General features: G+C 45.5%; 1 protein-coding gene across 1 annotated transcript in view; it reads right to left on the minus strand.

Annotated features, from left to right (window-relative positions):
* TTLL11 (tubulin tyrosine ligase like 11) overlaps window positions 1-22,389 on the minus strand; it is a 206,363-nt gene extending 183,974 nt beyond the window's left edge. Inside the window, 2 exon segments of the mRNA XM_033123502.1 lie at window positions 21,713-22,350; window positions 22,353-22,389. Coding sequence (XP_032979393.1) covers window positions 21,713-22,350; window positions 22,353-22,389 — 675 coding nt within the window.
* Window positions 22,390-23,963: the final 1,574 nt, after the last annotated feature.

Genomic DNA, 23,963 nt, shown 5'->3' on the forward strand with positions numbered 1-23,963 from the left:
GGAGAACCATCTGAAGTCTGGCTCAACAGAAATTTTATAACTAAGGATATAAAGAAGAAGCCAGGATGAGACTGGTAGGAGGGGTGGAGAAGCGTAACGGGCTGACCCCAAACCTCCGTGTGGCGGTTGAGAATCGGGAGGGATATCTCAGCAGTGGAGGCTCCCCTGAAGGAGTGAGAGACCCCCAGCCCTGAATACTGGTGCCAGGAAGAGGACCCCCCACAACATCTGTGAAAAACAGTGCGGATTCCGACCACCCAGGTGGGAAGGAAGGTGGCAGGAAACCCAAGTATCCTCTTAAAGGGCCCACACATAGACTCTCTCACTTGCAGGCATTTACTTTGGGCTCCAACAGAGGAAGGACAGTAACTCAGAAGGTGTCAGAGATATACAAGGAGCAGAATTGTGTGGCTGGGGAACGAGGGCTAGAGGACAGTCAGCATTTTTCCTGTGAGGGTTCCTCCTCCTGTGCAGCTGGCAGGCTGGCGTCATCTTTCCTGTGTTGAGCCCGCCTCCTACGTTTACAGCCAAACCTGAATCTGATTGGTCTGGTGAGCTCCTCTGGGACCCAGCCCCACCCAACTCCCCAACAGTGGCCATCCCTGCCTGCATTGCACTCTTTCTTGGAAAACTATCAGAGTCCAACAGACCCCAGGTTGCAGAGGTCTCCAGATGAGAACGTTCAGTTATGAGCCTGAGAGAACACAATTTGAAAGTGGTCAGATGAGATGTGGGGTTGAATCCTGCGCTTTCTGACTGCAGAATTCACATTCTCGCATCTGCAATACAATGTGACCAACTGTGCTTCGAATCTAAAGAAGACACTGCACAAAGAGGATCAGTTCCCTACAATGATACTCAGTTTCCCAAGCTAGTCTGACCATAAGAATCACCTAAAGGAGCTTATCAAAAAAAAATAAAGAGTCCCCAGGTCCCACCGCTACTAGAAAATCAAATTTTAACAAATGCGCTAGGTGATTTTTGTGATCAGACAAGTTTGGGACATGCTGAGTTAAGGCTTCAGAAAACCTAAAACCCAACACGCTAGGAGCTCACTTAGCTTCCATCTCCTGAACATTTTTTAAGAAATAGGCGGAGCTCCTTGAAGTAATTTAGCCTTCCAAGAAGAAAAAGAATGGGGAAAAAAAAAACAAGAACAAGAAAAAAAAACTTCTAGAGCTCAATCAGTAAACCAGTCCAAAAAAAAAAAAAAAGTTCCCCCTCCTTTCTTCCAGATTTCCTATGGATTTTTACTCTCTCTCTCATTCTGGAGAAAGTAATATTTTCTCAGTATAGATCATGTGACTCCTGTCAAAACAAAACCCATTCCCACAGCTGAAGGCTCAGTAACATGCGACTGATTTGGAGCCATCACTAATTAACGAGCTGAGTACAGTAACCCAAGCAGCAAGATAATAAGGAACTACAAGCCTTGGCATTCACGCGGGAGAGGTGACGGATTTGGAATCCAAACACTTAGGTTCAAATCCCAGACCTACCACTTACTAGCTAAAACATGGACAAGTTAATGAACCTCTCGGAGCCTCATTTCCCCCAACTGCAAAGGAGGCTGATCATACCCCCTCCGCAGTTATTTCTGAGAAATATGTGAGATAATGGAGGTGGTGGCCTGATGCTACCAGGCCTTAACAAATGTCTGTTAATAAATAATAAAACAAGAGTGAATTTATAGCCCAACAAGAGAAGGACTGTGCTAACATGAATCCAACAGCGAGTACGATAAATAAAATTAATAAAAAAGAGATTCACAGGTACGAAGCACTGATTCTAAGCTATGCTGTGGAAAAAACAGCCTTTCCCAGGACACGGTGGATTGAATTATAAAGTGGCTTTCTTGATATGATGTTTTAAAATATGGGAATGGGAGGGAACTTGAATGTGTTCATAGGCATAGATTACCTGGTAACTGGAACAACTGAGCCCGGGTTCCAGAAAAGAGAGCCGACTTCAAGTGGAGGTAACACCAGCTCAAAGGCTGGGGACCTGGGGAGCAGAGTGGGGGTGGTGGTGGGGGCTGGGAGTCATTAGTAACGATAATGCCATACGATTTACTACGTGCTTTAAATGGCCTTCCTTTGCTTAGACAGAAAACACAGGAATGGAAGTTTGACGGGGGGTGTGGGGAGCACACCAGGGAAGGACACAAAACCCCGAGCCAGAGTTCAGGGTCCTGCAGAGAGCCATCTTGCCTGAGAACTGAGAGGTGGAGACCATTCAAAGGTGGAAACCAGCAGAGCTGACAGTGGAGGCTGGGGACTCGTCACCTGAGAGCGGCTGGATTAATGACATTAGTAAGCGTGCCAGATAACTGGCTTGCAGCCATAACAGACGCTCTTTCTCTACTGAACTCAGAAAGGCCACAGAATGTTTAGGAGGCACTGCTAATCAGTAGATGTTTATGCAACAGGTAGAACAGCTGACATACAGGAACGTTCTACTGATCCCCTAATTAAGAACAAGAGAGGCCCACAGAGTGATGTAGTCACCAAGCCAAGTTCAAATCTTGCTTGGGCATGACCTTGGGCAAGTTACTTAACCTCCGTGAACCCATCCCTTTCTTTGTCTGGAAAACAGGGATAACATTTTCACTTCAAAGGTTTGCAAAGATCAAATGAGATAATTCATGAAAAACACCCAACTCAGAGAAAGCACTCTACACTATTTGCTTCTCTGCCCCTCAGAAACAAACAAATGAAAAAGTGGACTTTGTTTCTATTATGGTCAATCCAACTTCTTTGATGGGTGTGGGATTCAGAAAGTTAGTCGAAAGTCCATTTATGTGGGAAAATAAACTTTGAAGCTAAAAGCCGATTTGCATTGGTTTATAAATCTGCCAAATATTCCTGCTGTGGAATCTGGAACCCAAGGCATCATGGGAAGGGTCTGTTTTAGTAAAGGCTTTAAAAGAAAAGAAACAATGTACTTTCTCTCTCACTTTCTCATGACAAGCCAAGTCTCTAATTCCCAATCCTTTCTCTCCACAACAGTTTCCAGAGTGAAACATTCCAAATTTTAAATCCTAATTTTGAAGAGAATTCAATGCATGGTATGAAATCCTAGATTTTTTTTTTTTTTTTATCCTACAGACGTTCTCACACAAGTGCATGAAGACATATATACAGGGATATGGTCATTGCAGCTTTCCAGAGTGGTGACACCCGATAAACAGTTAAATGTATATCAGTGGAGCACCAGTTAAGTAAGTGATGCTACACTCATACTTCGGAATGTTACGCAGCTGTTAAAAAAAAAAAAGGATGCAGTAAATCACTACACACTGATACGCAGCAATAGGGAAGTTATATTGTTAAACGAAATAAAAAGTGCAGAGTAGAGTGTATCATATGAAGGGTTAGGTAAATAAAAAGGGATATTACACACGCGGGCTTGTGCAGGCCTCTCTCTGGGAATGCCAATAAACTGCTAATTGGGGTTGCCTTGGAGGAAGGGAACTGAAGGTGGGATGAGTAAGAGACACATTTTTCAGTGTCCATACTTTTATACCATGTAGACTTGTTAAATCATGTGTGTGTTATCAGTTTTTTAGTTAATAAAATTGAGGTAATAATGGCTAGAGTAATAAGAGTCACAATCCATTGGATATCTGTTATGTACCACCGGGCTTTCCCTGCCATATCTCTCAATTACCCTGTAAGATGGGGGTTATTAGCCCCCATTATTCAGCTGAGGAAACTGAGCCTCAGTTTGGACGAGGTAAGTAATTCGTCCAAATCCACACAGTCAGCAGGAGAGCACAGCCTGGGTTTGGGCGCAGTGTTGACAAACTCCGAATCCTTTTTCTGCACTTTATTGAGGCAGATACTGTAGGCTGTTCACCAATCCTTCTCTTTTTGCTGGACACAACAGTAAGTGACATTTTCTGGTGTCCCTTGAAGTGACAAACACCCTCTCCTTCACCAAGTCAGGCTCCTCTAAACTCTCCAACTAGGCCTCGACCTTTGCGTTTCTGGTCACCTGTGGGTCACCCAGTTTGGGCAACGATGCTGCTAAAAAGTCAGTTTATCAAGAACTCCCCCACCCTCAGTGTCTGCTCTCCCTTGATATATAACCAAATTCCTCATCCTCCATCTTGGTGTCTGACCACCCTCACCTGCCTTCAGCAAGAATCCCGCCAAGTTTGTTCAGCCAGAACCCCCTTGACCCTTGATGTTTCCTGTTAGGAATTTTCCACCCACTGACCCCCGCCTGCTCCTTGGCTATAAAACCCCTCTTGTCCTGCTGTACTTGGAGTTGAGCCCTGTTCCATACCGAGGTCTCTTTTCTCTGTTGCAATAGTTCCTAATAAAATCTGTTTGTCCCACTCCTGTCCATTTCTCTGATAATGGCTGAGTGTGCCCACGTGCCTGAGTTCCGCCCAGGGGAATGTGGGCAGAAGTGCCATGTGCCACGTGCAGGACTCAGAGACAAACCTCCTGGGTGTGCTCCTCCTCCTCTTTCCTCTCCTTCAGCCTGGTCGTGAGACCCCAGGGGATGGCAGAGCCGCAGATGGAAGGATCCTGAGACCCTAGCAAGCTGGACAACTCCACCCAGGCTGTTAACAAGGGCAACAAATAGTCGGCAGTTATGGTGAACCCTTACACATTGGGTCTACTTGTCACAACAGTTTAGCCCAGTCTAACAAATACACTCTGCGAACAAAGAAAACCGAGACCAAGTAGTGCAAAACCACCTGGAGTTCAACAGTCACCGAGCACCTACAATGAGTCAAACACAGCTCCAGGAGCTGGAAATACAGCGATGACCACGCAAGCGCCTGCTGGGAATACAGCGATGACCAAGCGAGTGCCTGCTGGGAATACAGCGATGACCAAGCGAGTGCCTGCTGGGAACACAGCGATGACCAAGCGAGTGCCTGCCTGACCCAAGCCTTTGAGCCCTGTCTCTGTAGGCCAGCTCAGACACATTGCCAAGAGACGACCAGCTTTTATTTGCTCACTACTGGTCAGCAAGGATGTCAGGGCAGAGGGCAGGCAAGACGGGAAAGGTGGGGAGTAAGGGGGGAGGGGAGGGGTGCTCACTTTCTCCGGTGAGGGTAAGCGAGAGCCCCCTGCTGGATGGCCCCAGAGAAGACCCAGCAGTAGGACCCCGAGACAGAAGGACAGAGAGGAGAGCGATAGGCCAGCGCTGGCAAGTAGTCTCCATTCTGCCAGGTCACAATCCCTCCATGACCACCGACTCCAGGTCAGACACTAGAGAAACACACACAAACTCACACACTCACACACACACACACACACACATACACACACACGGAACACCATCTCTGTCCTCAAACTGCTAGGGCTTTGTGCCTATAAGTAAATCGTTAACTCCCATGAAAAGCAATATATACACAGGGACGTAGCAAGTGCTATGAGGACACGGAGGGAGAGGCGGCTGTTTCTGCAGGAAGGGTGAGGCTTCACGGTAGAGCTCGTAATTGACTGGATATTAAAGAGGGGCTCCAAGTTCAGTGGGCAGGGAGTGGGGGGAACAAAAGCTACTCCAGGCCGAGGGGCGAGTGTGAGCCAAGGGCGGAAGCACCAAACTAATCTGGCTGCGAGGATGGAGTATAACTGGGGTGCAAGAGGTGGGGGAAGGCCTGGCAGCAGGGGTGAGGCTACCCAGGTCGCAGAGAAGAGTCTAAGGATCTTCAGTGCGTCCCTGGGGTGTGAGCAGGGACTGTGAATGTAAGTACATCAGCCCACTGCTGTCACCACACCAGAGGAACCTGGTCCCTTGTCTCTTGCAGGTGAGGCTCTCTTCCAAAGTCTCCTTACATGTGACACCCAAGGAGGAATCACAACCAATTCTCCATTAACTAGATCATTACTAACCAGCAAAGGACTCAGGATAGATTCAAAACTATCTGCAAGGAGGGCCAGAAAAGTGTCTCTGAGGGGCAGAGAAGCAGAGGAGAGGGAAGGAGGCAGACAAAAGGGAAAGGAATGAGAGGGTGGTAGAGAGGCCAGCGACACCGGCTTGGGGCGGTAAGGACATGCCTGCCTCCACTGGCTGCGTGCGGGGCATCGCAGCAGGACGGGGACAAACAGATGGACTCCTTCCTGCTTTCGGGGAGTGTTCGGTCTAACCTGGCACAGGCCGCTGACCTCCACACCGTTCACCCATTGCACAGAAATAAATCATTGTCTGTCTCGTGGAGAGAACAGACTGCACAGGGAAGCAGAGGTACGGGGCAGGAGCAGAAACCGCAGGACAGGCCCGGCTGAGAGTCTGTTCCACTCTGTGGCTGGTGTCCCGGGCGCTCCACCTCCTTCCCTACAGAACGCACAGCACTGTCTCCACAAGGGCTAAGAAAGCCGACGCCAAAGCTTCTAACCTCTGCTGGCTCAGCCTGACCCCACTATCCCTTTCCCCTTGGAGGAGGGCAGCGCATGTGAACAGCCTCTTTCTTCTTTTGTTTCCACGTGGTCAGAATTTGATTTAAGTCCACGTCCCCCTCCTCAATGAGGTTGAAATATGTCATTGGTTACTTAATGGCCCACAAGCAATGAGGCCCTTATTAAACAGCAGTGTGATACCAGGCGATGGAACGCCAGTGGCCCACAAATGTCTCCCACTGCTTTGGTGAGGACAGCTTTCGGCCGCCCCCTAGGCCTCCCTTTCTCTCTGCCTGAAAGTAGGCTCGGGGAGGGGGCACCAGGGCCTGGAGGGACACGTTAGGTGGCCCTCAGTGGCTGGAAGCCTGAGACCCCTCTCTCATCAGAAAGCACGCCATTGGTCCCTGGGGAGAAGAGACACCAGCAGCCAATTCTCTCCCGGCCCTGCCACCAATCCCGCCCACAGCATGCATCCAGGAGATTGCACCTGACGCGGCATCGACCAAGATGTGGGTCTCAGTGCTTTGGTCAGTCCTGGCCCTGGGGACCTCATCTATAAGGTGGAGTCAATGATATATACCCTACTGGCCTCAGAGGATAGCTGGCAAGTAAAGCAACAACAGCAATTCTGCTGTCATTCTGCAACGAGGGCTTGTGATCCCACCTGGCTGGTCTCTGCAGGTTGACGCAAAGTATCATTTCAGTGCTGACTGCACCCCAGTCATTGGCCAGATGCTGTGACTTGACCAGGAAGGGCCTCTCCCTGCCCTCAAGGATTTCCCTAATTCTAGTTCACCACCCAACCCCTAAAACACCTTTCACAGCACAGCCGGAGGGGTCTTTCTATACACATCTGGTTGTCGGCACACACACACCCCTGTCTGCAGTTCAGACCTTCATGAGTTGGATCTTGCCTACCTCTCAGGGCACATCATCCATCATGCTCCCCTTCTCCCCTGCTCGCATCCTGTATTCCAGCCCGAGTTAAATGTCGGCAGTCCCCCCGGTTCCCATGTTCCCATGCGTGCTGAGCCCTGTCTGAATACTTGTCCTGCCTCCACGCCCGGAAACCTTGCTCACCTCTCTCTTCCATCCAGACTCAGCTCGGTGGCCCCTGCTCCAGGAGGCCCTGCCAGAGCCTTAGCTGCCACTCATCTTCCTCCCTTTAACACTGCTCTTCCTCCACTGGATCATAGTAACCAGGCAGCGAGCTCTCTGGCTCACTCACAGACTGTCACTTCTTTGTTCACCCAGAGCTCAGTGGAGTCCACGGCACGAAATAAGGGTTCAGAAAATGTTTGAGGAATGAATGAAAAAATCATTTCAGCCAATATCTATCAGAAGCGTATCATAATATGCCAAGCATTGTGCACTGAAGTGCAAGGATCCAATAATAAACAATAACAAACAAGACAGATGCGACCATGTACTAGTTGAACTTAAAATCTGGTGGGAAAGAAAGAAAATTAAACAAGCCAGAACAATAAAGCTGATTGATGCTATGGTAGCAGATCACTACTACCATAGTGATAGGTACGAGGGGGAGTCGATCTAAAAACCGAGACACCTCCCCAATCTGGAACTCAGCTTATCCAGAAAGTAGAAGGAACGCAGGAAGAAGGTCTAGCAGCTACTTAACAGCTAAAAGATGTCAAAACACCATGCGCCTCACTCACCCAGGTGCCCTGCAGACACAAGCCCTTGAAATACCTCCAGGTTGACCTCGTCTTGCCTCCCTGTCTCCCAGCACATTTCACACATTCTTCTACTAGAACTTGAGCATCTCACACTGGAATCATGAGCTATATCTGCTCCTCCTAGACTGGGGCCTCCAAGGCCACCATGGGTGATTTTTTAAGGCATACACAAGGGTACCACAATGCCGTTCACATGAAGGTGTCTTAAATATTTTGAACACTTTTCATATTTTATAATTATATTGTTTACAACAAATGGATTATTCATAACAAATATTAGTTATATAATTTTTATATACTGGGGATGCCAGAAAAATGTATACACATAAACCTGTATTCATCTTTTGTTATCGGTATCTATTGAGTATTACAATTTTAATACAGTTTTTTCCTTTCTTAAAATGTGTACACATTTTTTTGGCACCCCCAGTATTATCATAATGAAAAGTACTTGTTGATTTAAAATGAGAATTCAAAAATATTCTGGGTTGGTAAACAAATATCAGAGGATTTTGTTTAGGCAATTTAATATTTATGAGGAGAACTTTCTGGTGGGTGGTAGTCAAGTCTTATTTTAACAAGACAACATATATTGTTCTCCTTTGACAAACTGGGTTACCAAACAGCTTTACTGATCTAATAACAACTATAATAGACTGTGTTTCTGAATAAGATCTGCTTCTACATTTGATGTGTAATTGATGAGTACCTTTAACTTTTTTTTAAATCCTGCATTGGAATTAGTGCACTAGTTAAATCTGAAGTTTAATATCGCAGTTCAATCATCAGATGTTTGCAATGACAGAATAGTTCTGAATTCCAAGTTTAAATCAATGAGTACTTCATTATACCATGTAAATAGTATTTAATAACTAATATTCATTAATCATTAATAATCCATTTGCCGCAACAAACTTGTTATGGAGATGAAAATAATATGTTGACTAATTTAATATTTTCTCCTGGTTAGCTCAGTTGGTTAGAGTGGCCAGTTAGCTCAGTTGGTTAGAGCATGGTGCTGGTCGCACCAAGGTTGCCAGTTCGATCCCCACATGGGCCACTGTGAGCTGCACCCTCCTCAAAAAAATAAAAAAATAAAATTAAATAAATAAATAAATAAATAAATAAATAAATAAATAAATAAATAAAAATGAACTTCTGAAAAAAAGACTTAAAAAAAAAAGGTAAAGGAAAAAATATATGTATTTTCCCCTTATGCGGGGTGGGGGCACCTTTTTCTAATTCACACCAAAGGTCAGTATGGGCCAGCAGAGGCCCTAGTTCAAGGACAAGTGTGGTGTCTGACCGTGTCTCCATCGCCAGTGTTTTGCACAGGGTTTGGGGCACCGTAGACATTCAACACATATTTGTAGAATGAATAAAGAAGACCAAGGCCTCAGAACTTAAAATCATATATGTATACTGTACTCACCATAGTTTCTAGAAATACTTCTGCACATTCTAATGGAATTGTATTGCATAAACTCTTCAAACAACAGTCCTTAATGATCAGCCGAAGCTTATTAAACTGTCACACAGCAGGGACCATTCGCCTCTCCCTTTGTTCCCTGGACACAGAGCACTTCTTCCGAGAAGAATGTCGTAGGAGTAAGAAGTTTTCACAGTTATTACATACCATTAGAGGAAGATCTTTGCAACCTGCCTTGAGAGTCACATAGTCATTTCTGAGACAATGTCAAAAAGCCGGTGAGATGGTAACGCTTTGTGTAGGCAATTTCAAATAGAGCCTAAGATTCCTTAAGAAATAAACAAGTGTACAGGCTAAAGAAAGCTATGTTATCATGGAAAATAAACCCAGCCAAAATCTAAGGCTTGCCGGGGCTTACAAACAGCTGGCTCTCTATTTCTGGCTTGAACTTTGCAATGCCAGAGACAGGATGAGTTCACTGCCTGGAATCCTTTATGTCATTTCATAAAGGGATTTAGAAAATAGTCACTTTGAAAGTAGTCCAGAAAAACAGCACTAAAACCATTACTGATTACATAGTTCAATTCAATTACTACTTGCTCAATGCCTTCTTGTGCCAGGCACTGAAGGACTCAAAGATACATAAGACAAGCTCCCTGCTACTGAATATCTTATAGTTTAGGGGAAGAGACAAACCATCTCAATGAGTAACCTTCCCCATCCAGCACCATCCTGTCCCAGGTAGCACCTTCCCTCCCCTGAGGTCTACAATAGCACCCTAACTTACTTCTGCCTCCACACTAGAACCCCTCTCTAAGCCATTCTCCACAGGGCAGCCAGAGTGAGCTTTTGAAAAGCCAAGTGTCATTATCTTTTTCCCTGGATATAGGCAATGGTCTAGGCTCTGCATGTGGTCTGGCCCCTAAACGCCTGCCGGCAAGGCAAGCATCAGACTGGAAACTCCTGGATCAAGCCACACCCTCCATAAGGCCATATCCTCAGTGGGTAAACTAAAACAACAACAACAACAAACCTGCCTTGTCTTGGCATTGGCTCAGGAAAAGGAAAATAGAAGGGAAAAGATGTTCCCTCAGAATGCCTAACTATAGCACCTTCCTGATGCAAGTCTGGAGTCAGAATTCAACTAAGCCTATAACCTAAAAAGCCTGAGACCAAAAATTTCATTTTAAGTATTCTGGATTAGTAGAGCCCTCTGAGGCATCTGCACAATATGAAAACCCTTACTTTAAACCCAAGTCTCAAAGAATGATCAGAGATTCAAGTTCCCAGGAACATGAGCTCACTATCAAAAAATGTCAAGCAAACGTCTAAAAGAGAATTCCAGGAAGAGAGAAGAGAAAGACTGGGTGAGAGACACTACTGAAAGAATTTTCCAGAACTGATAAATCACAGCAAACCTCACAGAGAAATGTCCCAACAAATCTTAAGCAGAATAAATAAAAAGAAATCCTCACCTAGAAAAGCATAATGACACTGAAGACATCTAAGACAAAGATTATAAATGCAGTCAGAAAGAAAAAGACACTTTCCCAGCAAAGGAAAAAAAGTAAACTGAGAGCTGACTTCTCAACAGCAAAAACAGAAGTGAGTAAACAGTGGCATATCCTCAAAGTGCTGAGATCATGTAACTATCAACTTAGCACTGTATGTGCAGCAACACTACCTTTCAAGAATGAGGGGAAAATGAAGGTAATTTTGGACAAGTGAAAACTGAGAGTTTATTACAAATAGTTCCCCACTAAAAGAACTTCTAAAAGATTACTTCCAGGAGAAAGGAATGATCCCAGAAGGAAGATATGAGTTGTGAAATAGAATAATAAACAAAGAAAATGATAAACATGTGGGTGAATTTAAAATACACTGAGACTATGTGAAATAATAATAACATCTAATCTGTGAAGTTCAAAAACAAAGATAAGATAACATAGAACTAAAATATTAGACAACAAAAGCATGTAAGTCAGGAGGGATGCAACCAAAATGAAAGCATCCTAACTAAGATCCTTCTGGTTTTAAGTAAAAACACTATCTTAAGACTTTCTGAAATTATACACTTATTAAATTTTCTAGGGTAATCACTAAAAGAATAAAAATAGAAGGTACAACTTCCAGACTAGCACTGGGGAAAATGAAAAAGAAAAAGAATCAATTTAAAAAGATATGAAATATACAATCATAGAGAGAAATATTAATATAACTCTCTTCAAGTAATAAATAGATCTGATAAAAATATTAGGACTCTAAAATTTTTATACTGCAATCCACAAGCTAATCCAATGTATATATGTAAAATACTGTATTCAATAACTAGATAATATATAGTCTTTTGAAGCACACATAGAACATTTGCAAAACTAATAAATAAAAAAGGGAAAAAATTAGGAAGGAGGGAGGGCAATAGGGAGGAAAGAAAGAACATCCTTTAGCCACAATGCAATTAAGTTAGAATTCAGTAATAAAAAGATAAATAGAAATAACCTCATATGTTTAGAAACTCTAAAAAACCACAAATCTAAATAACCCTTGGGTCAAAGAAAAAATCTTCATGAAAATATAAAACACATAGGACAAAAAGATGATTTTAAAAATGCTACAAAGCAAAACGTGTGGGTGCAGCCAAAGCAGTACTTACAGGCAAGTTTGTCTCAAATGCTTTTATTAGAAAAGATGACAGGCTAAGTAATGTCAGAAAAAGAACAACAAAATAAACCTGAAAAAGTAAAAGAAAAAAATAATAAAGAGCAGAAAGCCGTGAACTAGGAAACAAAGATATAATGGAGACAATCAATAAGCCAAAAGTTGCTTCTTTGGAAAAAATTAATAAAATTGAGATCTGTATAGAATACTGTAAGTAATCAAGAAAGGGTATTTAGCCTAGACTGGGGTATGTGTGTGAGTCAAGGAAGACTTGTGTATAAGAGGAGTCATGAGCTGATCCCTGAAGGGTGCGTAGGAGTTAGCTAAAGAAAGGAAGGGAGCGTTCTAAGAAGAAGGAAAAACATGAACAAAGGTAAAGAGGAATGGCACAGCAGGAAGGTTCAAAAGAACACATGCAGTATTGTGCTAATCGTGGATAAGGCTCAAGACATAGAATACGTGAACTAAGTCTAGAGAAGTTTAGGGCCAGATGCTAATAAAAACTATTCAACCAAGTCTTGATTATGTACCAGGTATTATAGGTTAAGTACTTTACATGGTTATATCATTTTATGCTGGCAACAAACTACTCCATGAGCTCTGGTTGGATTCCATTCTATAGATAGATAAACTGAGCCTCAGAGTAAAATTGACCCCGTGTTACATAGTAAGTTGCATGTAGCTCCAAAACCCACGCTTTCACCCACCATACTACGTATACTGCATCACAGATCACGGAGGTTTCATATGGATCCTTCATCTTTATGCCTGAACTTTCTTCTTTTTTTTTTTTTAACTTTTTATTTATTTAATTTTTTTAAGGAGGGCGCAGCCCACAGCAGCCCATGTGGGGATCGAACCGGCAACCTTGGTGCTACCAGTACCATGCTCCAACCAACTGAGCTAACCGGCCACCCCTGAACTTTATTCTTCAGGCAAATATTCAAGTTAACCCCTCAAAAACAAAACTCACTCTTATGATGCGAGTTTGGAGTGCCGTTACAGCTGCCACCACTTTGTGCCACCAGGACAAGATTCCATTAGATGCAGGTGTCCAAGCAGTCCATGAATCAGTAACAGACAATACTGCGATGCAGAATTAACGGGGGGCACTAGGCTGATTTGAGTTCTTGAAGCATATTTCCAACAGGAGACAAACACTGTTCAATGATGAGAACTGGATAAGCATGTGGCATTTTTTTCAACAGCTTTATTGAATATAATTCACAGCCCACTTTCACCCACTGAAAGTGTACAATTCAACGGTTTATAGTATTGTCATAGAGTCGTCATTGGCACGGATAATCCCCTTCTCTTTCCACCCTCATGGTAGCACTGCACAGCCCCCGCCCCGCTGAAGTTAGCCATGCCATATAACTTGCTTTGGGGAATGAAATGTGAGCAGCTACCTCTGGGTAGAAGTCTTAAAAGACACAATTTGCCCCATTCCCTTCCTCTCAGTAATTTATTGAAGCTGGTGATGAGCTGGAAGCCTGGGTCTCTGAATCACCAACACTGATGTGAGTCCCCCACCCCACCAACCCAGGTTGAACCCCTAAGGTGAGCAAGCAATAAACTTTTATTGTTAAGCCACTGATATTCTGTGGTTGCTTGTTACTATAGCCCAATGTAGTTACCCTGACACATACAGAAATAAGAAAAAAAATCTGGAAAGAAACATACCAAACCATAATCCCAGTGCTACCTCTAAGGAGAATTGCAGGGGAAGAAGGAAAGGGAGGGCAATGGAGACTGGGACGGTACGGGTCTTTGATTTTTATTCTATATACTTGGGAACGGTATACATTTTTATAAGCACGTAATGTTTGGGGAAATTGAACAAAAGCATTTGTAAATAATCTAAAATGTCCAGAAAATTTTTCACTGTTGCTTTTTAAAATTCCAATAAACCACAGTTCTGATACAAAGAGAAATAAGAGCTCCTTATGAGCAAAAAGAGCAAATATGAAAACTGGCCTCCATAAAAATTCGAGGCAGATGGACTGAAGGACTTCTTGGAAAAGTAACACTGTGCCTAGGGATGACGGTGGCCAGGAGACAAACTGCCCTGTTCTTCCAGCCCCATTAAGGATGAGAAGGTTTTACTCAGATGACATAGAAGCAGATGGAAGAAGAGCAGGCGCCATGAGAAATGCCTGCTAAGGACTTACAAGGCATTTATAAAAATTACTAGATAATGGTTCAAAGACACCCAGGGAAACAAACGTTTACACAAGTGGCAGTAGGGGCAGCTGTTAAGGCAAGGCATGACCTGATATGATGCAGAGAGAGAGATGTTAGTCCATCCGGAATAGAGAAACATGATCATTGTTCTCTCCAGCTAAACGACAACCTCTGTGGAAGAATCTCAGGGACAATCCTCGACTCCAGAGGAGCAGCCACAAGTAAAAGAGGGGTTCAAAATGCATTAAAGGAATAGCAAGGTTATTCTCCTATTCATCCACCCACCTTCTGTTAAAAATTTAATTACGATGTCATAGAAATGCATCAGAGGGTAAGCCAAACCAACAGATACTCTTACTTTAAGCACCAGGCAGTTTAAAGATTTTCTGATTTAATCCTCACAACAACTCTACCAAGTATTTTATGCTTATTCTTAGAGATGAGAAAATCTCTGGCAACTTGTTCAGGGTCATAGAGCCAAGATTCAAACCCATGTCTGGCTATGGTCTTTCCAGGGTCACTGGGAAGGGTGCCAAGATTGTAAGTAAGGAGTCAGGAAATCAGCCCAGGAAATTCGCATCTTCCACGCAGCTAACCGGTACACACAACCACCTCAGTTCTCCCCGTGAACTCGCTACCTTATTTATTCTATGAACGCAGAAGTTAAGAGACTTACTGATATCACTCAAATAACTAAAATAAGTTCTCATGGTAAAGTATATAATTAACACACCAGAGTATGAAAGAGGCACCACGTCTAGAATGGTGACTTTTTAAAATTCAATTAAACTCATGAAACCTTAAAAGTATGATTGATTTAAAAAGAAAACTTTAAATCAGTGTTACTTAAAAATTTTAAACCTACATGACGTTGACATTTATTCAAAATGTACCTGTCACTTATCCTGCAGATAACTGTCCCTTATCCTGTGTTTTTATTATCTGCTGTTAGCCAAGAACCCATATATAGCCTGGCACAAAGTAGGTCTCAAAATATTTGTTAGCGATTCAAATGAGCTGGTTAACAAGTAACCTATATATGCAGACTAAATTCTTTGTTCGTTCTAGTTTTTTTAAAAAAAAAGATCAAATAACCAATGTCTATAGTTACCCAATAAAAGGAAAAGAATTAACATTAACTGAACACCTACAGTGTACCAGGCATGGGGATAAGGCAATTTCCATGCATTCTACCATTTAATCTCACAGAAATTCTGCAAGATATGTTCCACTAGCCCATTGTTACAGTTGAGGCTCAGAGAAGTTCTGTATTTCGTACACAAATCAGTTTGGTCACACAAGCAGTTAGTGGCAAGGATTTCAAGTGGCAATGATTTCAGACTTATGTGTCTGAATCCAAAATCCATGCTAGCTCTGGGATACACCACTTTCCTCCTAGTGAAGACACTTAAAGAGCAGCTGATAACTTTTATAATGCTATATGTTCTTTTCAAGGAACAGACTTAAAATAAAATGATTCAATTTTTACATTCAACTTCTGCTGATACAAAACCAGAATCCAGAATGCTACCAAAATTGAAGCTATTTACAATAAGAGAGAGTACGTATGTCTGTATAACACAGAAAACAGTTCTAGCAATTACAACACCTGCTTAAAAAATTTTTTTTTAATTTGTAGTATTTATAGAACATGAATATGATACCCTGGAATGTTGTCTTTTAAAGGACTGTACAGTGTTTGTGTGGATTCACGAAGCTATTACGTATATTGTATTGTTCAAAAAACAGCGGTAGGTAGTGAATTGTGATTTTTATGGCATGACAAGTTTAACTTCCAAAGGAAAAATTCTAGACATTAAAATAATATGTCTGTTGAAGAATATTTCATGGAGTAGGATATAAACCATCCTTAAATATAAATGCTATTTTCAAAAAACACAAAGCCAATCGCAAGGACTATCATTAAAACAAGAACGGGAGGGAATGTTAAACTATCCAGTTTTTCATTTTATGCTCTGCCTTCTTCAGAGGGAATCGGAGACACAGCGATTCATACAGCAGGCGCGTATCCCACAGAGGAGCAAGGCAGCCCAGCTGGGCCAATGGCAGCGGGCTCGCTTCTCCTCTGCAGGAGGCAACGAGACAGGACCCAGAAGGTACAGGCACCAAATGCTCCCTCTGCCAGCCAGGATATACTGCCATGTGTTTTATTTTAAGTCCTATTTGCAGTATCACTCTCCCGGCTCTGAGCGACGCTACTGTCACTTGCGAGTTATGAGTCAGGTGAGGAACGGGAGGGCGAAGAAGTGAGAATCATAAAACACACTGAAAAGTGGGCTTTGGGACAAGACAGACTGCTGTTTGAACCCTGATTCTCTCACTTACTTGTGTGCCCACCTCAGTTCTTTTCCATTGTTATTTGGGGATGATAATGGTGGAATGACTGTTTGCAGGGTGGATTTTTGCAATGAGTTAGCAAAGGAGATGGTACAGGAGTGGATACTGGCTACAAGCCCTGGCCCTGGGTGGCTCTGCCACTTGTTACTGTGTGGCCTTGGTCTAGCTCTGTACCAACCTCTCTCTAAGCCTCAGTTTCCTCATCTGTAAATTGGAAATGATAATAGGATCTACCTCAGAGAGTTGCTGTGAGGATTAAATAATCCATAATAAATGTTCAGTATAGTTTTAATGAGCACAAAGCACTCAGTACAATGCTTAGCACACGACAGATATTTAATAAACAGTAACTAATATCACATGAGGTATAAGTAGGACCACGTAATAAGCGTATACATGTTCTGAAGAAAGGCTGGTTAAATTTCAGAAAACAACACATAATTTGGAGTCTCTGAAACATAGAGCTCGTGCACAGGGGCTTATGCAAACTATTACCAACAAAGGTCCCTCTATCAAATCTCACATTCGTGGCAGCTGGTCTCCATGGAAACCACTGTGCACATATACACAGCCTACATCTCCAAGGAGGGCAGCTTGCAACAGTGGCATCTATTCCCTATGGCATCTTTTCCCTAAAGTTTTCTTTAATAAGGGTGTCAACACTGCAAAAGAATATACAGGTGATGAGGAGAGAAGCTCAGGTGATTGGAAGCGGACCATACAAGTCTGTAAATATTTATTGAGCATCTGCTACCAGCCCGGAACCATCCCTCTTTTTCATGTTGTAACTTCAGTGGTGACCCTGTAAGCATGATTTTGCCATTCTCGAATAAACTTCCGTCTTATCTACAAGTTTACAGAGCTAATATTTGTGAATTTTCCTCTAGGAAACAAATTTACACTGTGGACATAGTTGAATTAGACCTGACCAGTGTGGCTATAACTGAAAACTGAATCATCAGCTGGCACGGTTCACTTGGGCCTGAGAGAGTGGGCAAAGAAGCTTGGTCTATATATGGCAAGAATCTGTGATCCCATTCAGTCAGAAGTGCAAGCTTCCTGGCATGGCCTGCAACGTCCTCTGTGATCTGGCTCCTTCTCCCTCTCCACTCTCCCACAGGCTCCCCAGGCTGCCATGGTCCCACCTTGCACATAAACCTGATGTGTACTCTCTGCCTTTGTTCTTACTCTGTACGGAACGCTCTTTAACCGTTCAACGCCCAGACTAGACTGTAATTGTCCCTCACTGGGACCAACACTGGGAACTGCTGGAGGGCCCGGAGTCAATCCCATTCGTGTCGATATGTGCAGCCCCTAAGCCTGGGAGGCTGTGCAGACAGAGAGCTAGCTGGGAGAGTGGGAAGGGCACAGAAGTGAAAGCTGGTTACAAATGAATATCTGTTTCAAATGCTAGCTGTGTGGCCTTGGATAAGTTAACCTCTGTGTGCTTCAATGTCCTTCTCTGTAAAACGGTGACAATGAGGCACTTACTGTACTGTGGTGCTGGGAGAGCAATCATTGTAGGTATATACGTCAAACACTTAGAAGAGTGCCTGGCACAGGGTAGGAGCTATGTAAGGGTTCGTTATAGTTCTTGTTCATTACCATTGTTTTTGTTGTTAAAAGGTGCATGGAGTAAAGAAAAGTGAAGGAGGAAGGAAGGAAGGGAGATTGTGCCCTGTGGCCAAGCAAACGTCTGAATTCACAGGCTGGCTGAGCACTGCCCTGCTAAGCAGACTGTCCCGCAACCCCTCACTCTGCACTCGGAAAAGGAGACAGAGCTTTCACCCCGGTTGGCGTTGGTGACCTCATTTCTTACCTTGGCTACCCGCCCACCCCTGCTGGGTACTCCCAAATCCTACAGCAGCGGCACGGGGACACTGGCTCAATTCTTTGTCCCCTAGCCCCCAGCAGATGCTCCTGCTCCTAGAATGTCAGTGCTGAGGGTTAGAGATGACTTGTCCAGCATCACCCCTGAAACAGATGGGGATACTGAGGCCTGGAGAGGTCGAGTGTCTCCACTTTGTTACTACCTGGCTTATATATACGTTACTCGTCACAAAATCAACTTCATAGCAGGCACTGAGAATACCATCATCGTAGTTTAAAGCTGGAAGGACCTTTAACGTTTACCTAGTCTGCCCCTTTTCAAACTCCACATTCCAGGGTGTCAAGAGGAGATGTAGGCTCTGCTGCAAGTATTTCATTCATTCACCTGATGAATATTTATTGAGCACCTCCAATGTGCAGGGCATTGGGGACACAAGTCAGACACTACCCCTGCTCTCAGGACCTCCAAACTAATAGGAGAGTGGTGCTAGGTAAACAATCACACATCTAATAGTGAAGTCTTATTGTTGTGAGTGAATGATGTTTTAAAATACCCTAGAATGAGCATTTCCGCTTACATGCTAATATGCTTTCTGAGCAGGAGAAAAAGGCAGGGTTGGGGTGGAGGGGGCCCTGACAGGTAGAACCCTGGACACTGTCCACCCCATTAGGTCCACAGTGTAAGGAAGGGTCTTATGTAGACCATTGTGTGGCTGCAGAGTAGAGACTGGGAACACCGAACTAGCTCAACCCACCCCCTTTGACAGGTAGACAAACTGAGGCCTTAAGAACTTAATGCACTTGCCACGGTAGCACAGCCAATAAATGGAAGAAACTTGAAATTCTGTAGTGGCTCACATAGCCTTCCAAAAAAGACCAAATCCCACAGCATGGCACATGATATGACCCCTGCCATTTCTCCAGCCTCAGCTCTCACCATTCTGCTGCCCATTCTATCTAGCCATACTGAACCCCAAACGCACCTCTGCTTCGCCCAAACTACTCCCTCCACCAGGGATCCAAAGTCGATGGCCCCTAAATAACACCTACTCCTTTTCAGCACTCAGAACTCAGCTCAGCTGTCTCTCTCTTCCAGGAAGCCGTCCCTGAGCTGGCCCTCCACCACCTCCCACGACACATACACGTTTACATAAAGAGAAACACTCATCACATAATGTATTCATGCATTCAACAAAGATTTATTGAGCACCATCTATATGCCAAGCACCTGAGGGTACAGAAATCAATCAAACAGAGCCCCTGCCCTCATGGAGCTTACATTCTAATAAGGGAAACAGACAATAAACAACACAGGCTACAATAGCAGGTAGAGTTTAGTGCTGGGAACAAAATAAAATAAGAGCACGGGTCAACAGAAGGATCGACAGGGAAGACCTACCTGAGCAAGTGGCATTTGATCAGAGATCTGAAGTGACAGGGTAGGACATACACATAACTGGGCAAAGGGCCTGTCAGGAAGCAGCCTCAGAGGCCCTGTAATTACTGCAATCATTTCTTCACTTCTGTTGTATCCTTTACAGAAATACAGGGTCCTTGAGGCCAAGGGTTACTTACATTTTATGCAGCTTTGTCCGGCAGGGCCCAGCCTCCACAGGGAACACTTACGCAATGAGTGAGTGACCCTGGGCTGGCATGTGTGCCTGCTGATTTCTGACTCCACCCGGCTCCATCTCTCAAGATTTAGCCAGCTTCATTCACGTCTCTCTCCCCCATGGGGCTAACTAAGCACAGGCCCTACTTGGGCCAAAGAGCCTTGCCTGACTCTGTGGCCGGGCTTCAATCCCTGGATTCAGTCCCTGGATTCTTTTTTCAGTAGGACCACGACACTGACAAGTTCTCCAATTTTTATCTTGTTCTGGTCCTCGTATCTCTGGCCTGGACCTGGGATCTTGTCCAAAACCGGATGCCCTCTCTCACTTTCTCCAGGTGTCCTATGCTTGTAAGTCCACCCCCCGAATCCCAAGCCCCCAGGCTGGGAGTCCTGACACCTGGAGTCAGACTTCCCTAATGGCTAACCCCTACCTACCTGGAAGTCTGCCCTGCCTGACTCTTGACTTCCCTCCAAATCACATGACTCCTTCCTGCTGACACATCAACACCTTGACCTCACCAATCCATTCTGTGGCCATCTTTCTACATGTGCCAATTTCATAAAACTGTTCCTGGACAGCTACCACAGCCAAGGCCCAGGGTAAGTATCTAAGTCTTCGTGTTGCCTGCTGCAAATCCGGTCCCATCACCAGACCACCTAGGTTTAAGTCTCCAGACTCAAGTACCTTAAATCACAATCCTGACCCCTCCTAAAAGCAAGTTAAATAGCCTTAGAAGCTGCAAATAAAGTCAAATGGCTTTATCCACTCAGCCAACTGCAACAGACACCTGGATGTCATTGGTGCTTTGTCCCAGCCCCCACCAGGTCTAAAATGGGTTCAGAGATAGACAAATAACCCATTCCTTCATTCACCCTTTCATCTACCACTTACTGACACCTACTGCATGCAAGCCCTGGAAGGTAAGTACAGTGCCTGCACTGATGATGGTGATGGTGATGGTGATGGTGACCGTGATGGCAACGGAGCAAGACAGAGAGGAGAGCGTGGGACGGAGAGGGTGGTATTTATTGCACGCTTGTGCTATACTACAATAAGCAGTGAGTCTGCTAATACTAGCCAAACGGTAAGAAAGGTATCATTAGCCTAACTTTACAAAGGAGGAAATAGGTTTAAGGGGTGAAGCAACTTGCTCAAGGTCACACGGCTAAGTGGCAGAAGTCTGCCTGCCTCCAAAGTACAAACTGTTACACTGCCCAAGAGTCGCACAGTAAGTGCTAAACAAATAGAACTTAAAGGAAGGGAAAGAGCGAGGGTACCAGGCCTCCCGGACTCACGAACTAGTGGAAACAGACATACTCGTATAAACAAGTATCTGCAATGTGGGGAGGCAGGTGCTGAGGGCTGGAGACCACAGCGCTGGAGGGGCTAACCTGGCTGAGAGGGGTCTGAAAGCCTCCGGAAGAAGCGACGCTGGGCGAGGCCTTACAGGATGAGCAGTCGTAGGCTCAAGCGTGGCGCGCAGCTGGATCTCAGCCCTCAGACCTGGCCTGGGCCGGGCCGACTCGTGTGAGGTCGTCCTGTCCACCCACCCTGTGCCCACGCGGCGGGGCCGGGCCTCACCTCCTTCCACTTGAGCTGCCGAATGCTGATCTTCAGGGCGTCCAGGGAGGTCCTGGCCTTGGAGCTGTCCACGGTGACCGGCCGCTGAGAGCGGTACTGTTCCGACCCGCGGCCCGAGCTCCGCTTGCAGCTCGGGCCTTTGCTCCTGGGCTTCCCGTGCGGGCAGAGGCCCCGCGCAGGCGCCGGCTTCGGCTTGGACGTGGGCAGAGTGGGCGGCGGCCGGGGGAGGACGCGGGCGTCTCCCTCCTCGGCCGCGCGGGGCTGCGTGGGGGCCGGGTCCTTGGCCTGCTTCTCCCCCGCCTTGCGCTCGGGCTCCCCGGCCGCGCCCGCGTCCGCGTCCACACGGACCCCTTCCGCCGCCTCCGCGTCCCACCGAGCAGCCAGCTCCCTCTCGGAGCTTCCCCGCTGCATGACGCTCAAGGCTGGTGCAAGCGCCACTGCCACCGCCGTCGCCGCCACTCCGCCGCCCCGGTCCGCGACCAAACTGCCGCCGCTGCCACCGCTGCCACGCGCTCTCCGCCCGAGTCCGTTGCCATGATCGCTCAGGCACCGGTTGACAGGAGCAGTCACCGCCTCGGGACGGAGCCCGGGAAGGGACAATCACCTACAAAGCCCCAGCGACCTCATAGGCGGCAGTGCCACGTGACCAGGCCTGTCACAGAGGCGGCGGCGGCCATCTTGGAAGAGGGCAGAGAGCCTCCTTGGCCACCCCGCCCAGAGAATGCGCTGGGTTTCTGAGCGCGCAGAACTTGGAGGGGCTGGAAGAAAAATGGAGGGTAGAAAAGTGTTCGGCATTTGTGGGGCTCCTGAGCCTTGAGACTTGAAAGGAAAAACAAAACTCTCAAACAAGAGGCTCACTTTCCCTCACCCCCGTCCCCACTCTCTGGGATAACTTCCAGTCTGAAGGAGGAGGCACGACCTCACCCATTCTAAGGAACCCCGTCCTCAGGAAGCACCTCAATCTGAGGATGGACATGACAAGTCCAGGCCCTCCGGGAGCAGCTATCCATTTGAAGAAACACTTAGGGCTCCTGGGAGGGGTCCCGTCCTGAGAGAAGTGATACCTTTCCCTGTTCTCAGAGAGCTTCCTGTGGGATGGGGAAACCATAGAGAATCCTACAGATTCCCAGCCAAGTCGACATTAAGCACTGCCTTTCTTATTATGTCATATTTTTTATTGTGCTAAAATAAACATAACATGAAAGTTTCCATTTTAAGGTGTATAGTTCAATGGCATTAAGTACATTCACGTTGTTGTGCAACAACCATCACCGACGTCCATTTCCAGAACTTTTCATCTCAAATTGAAACTATAGCCATTAAACCATAACTCCCCATTCTCCGTCCCCTCAGCTCCTGGCAACCACCATTCTACCATCTGGGAATCCGACTACTCTAGGCATCTTATCTAAGAGGAATCATACATCACTGTCCCTTCGTGTCTAGCTTATTTCACTCAGCATAATACCTTCACTGTTCATCCATGTTGTAGCATGTTTCAGAATTTCATTCCTTTCTAAAGCTGAATAACGGTCCATTGTACGTATCTACCTCAGTCTCCATCCATCCCTCAATGGGCCTTTGGGTTGTTTCCACCTGTTAGCTATTGTGAATAATGCTGCTATGAAGATGGGTGCACAAATAGCTTTTCAAGTCCCTGCTTTCAATTATTTTGGGTTGCCATATGTTTTATTCTTCTTTTCCCCCTTCTCCCGCTTCCCCCTCCCCCACTCCGGTTCAAGCCGTTATTTCTCAGTCTAGTTGTGTAGGACACAGCTCCCTGGCCCATGCTGGTATTAGGAGCCTTGTGCTTCCCCCAGCTGAGGCAATCAATCGCCAGTCATTGGTTGTCCGCTCTCGATGCCTGCTGTCCACTCATGCTGATCACCAGCCGCTCATGGTAGCACACTCGTGCTGGCTGCCGGCCACTCACGTTGGCTGCTGCCCACTCATGCTGGCCACCAGCTGCTCCTGGCAGCACTCAGCAGCCTGCGGCAGCACTCAGCAGCCCACAGCAGCACTCGCCAACCTCTGGCTGCTCATGGCAGCCCAGTTCCAGGGAGAGCTGTTGTTCACAATCTTACCTGTAGAGGGAGCAGCTCACTGGCCGGTGTGGGAATCTAACCGGGTGACCTCGCGTTAGGAGCACCGCACTCCAACCACCTGAGCCACCAGGCCGGCCCTGCTATATGTTTTTAAAGCCAATCCAATCTCACCTTAGGGAGCCACACGTAGTTTTTTAGGGAATAGG

Source organism: Rhinolophus ferrumequinum, chromosome 12 (genome assembly GCF_004115265.2).
Source record: "Rhinolophus ferrumequinum isolate MPI-CBG mRhiFer1 chromosome 12, mRhiFer1_v1.p, whole genome shotgun sequence".
In the NCBI taxonomy this organism is placed as follows: Eukaryota; Metazoa; Chordata; class Mammalia; order Chiroptera; family Rhinolophidae; genus Rhinolophus; species Rhinolophus ferrumequinum.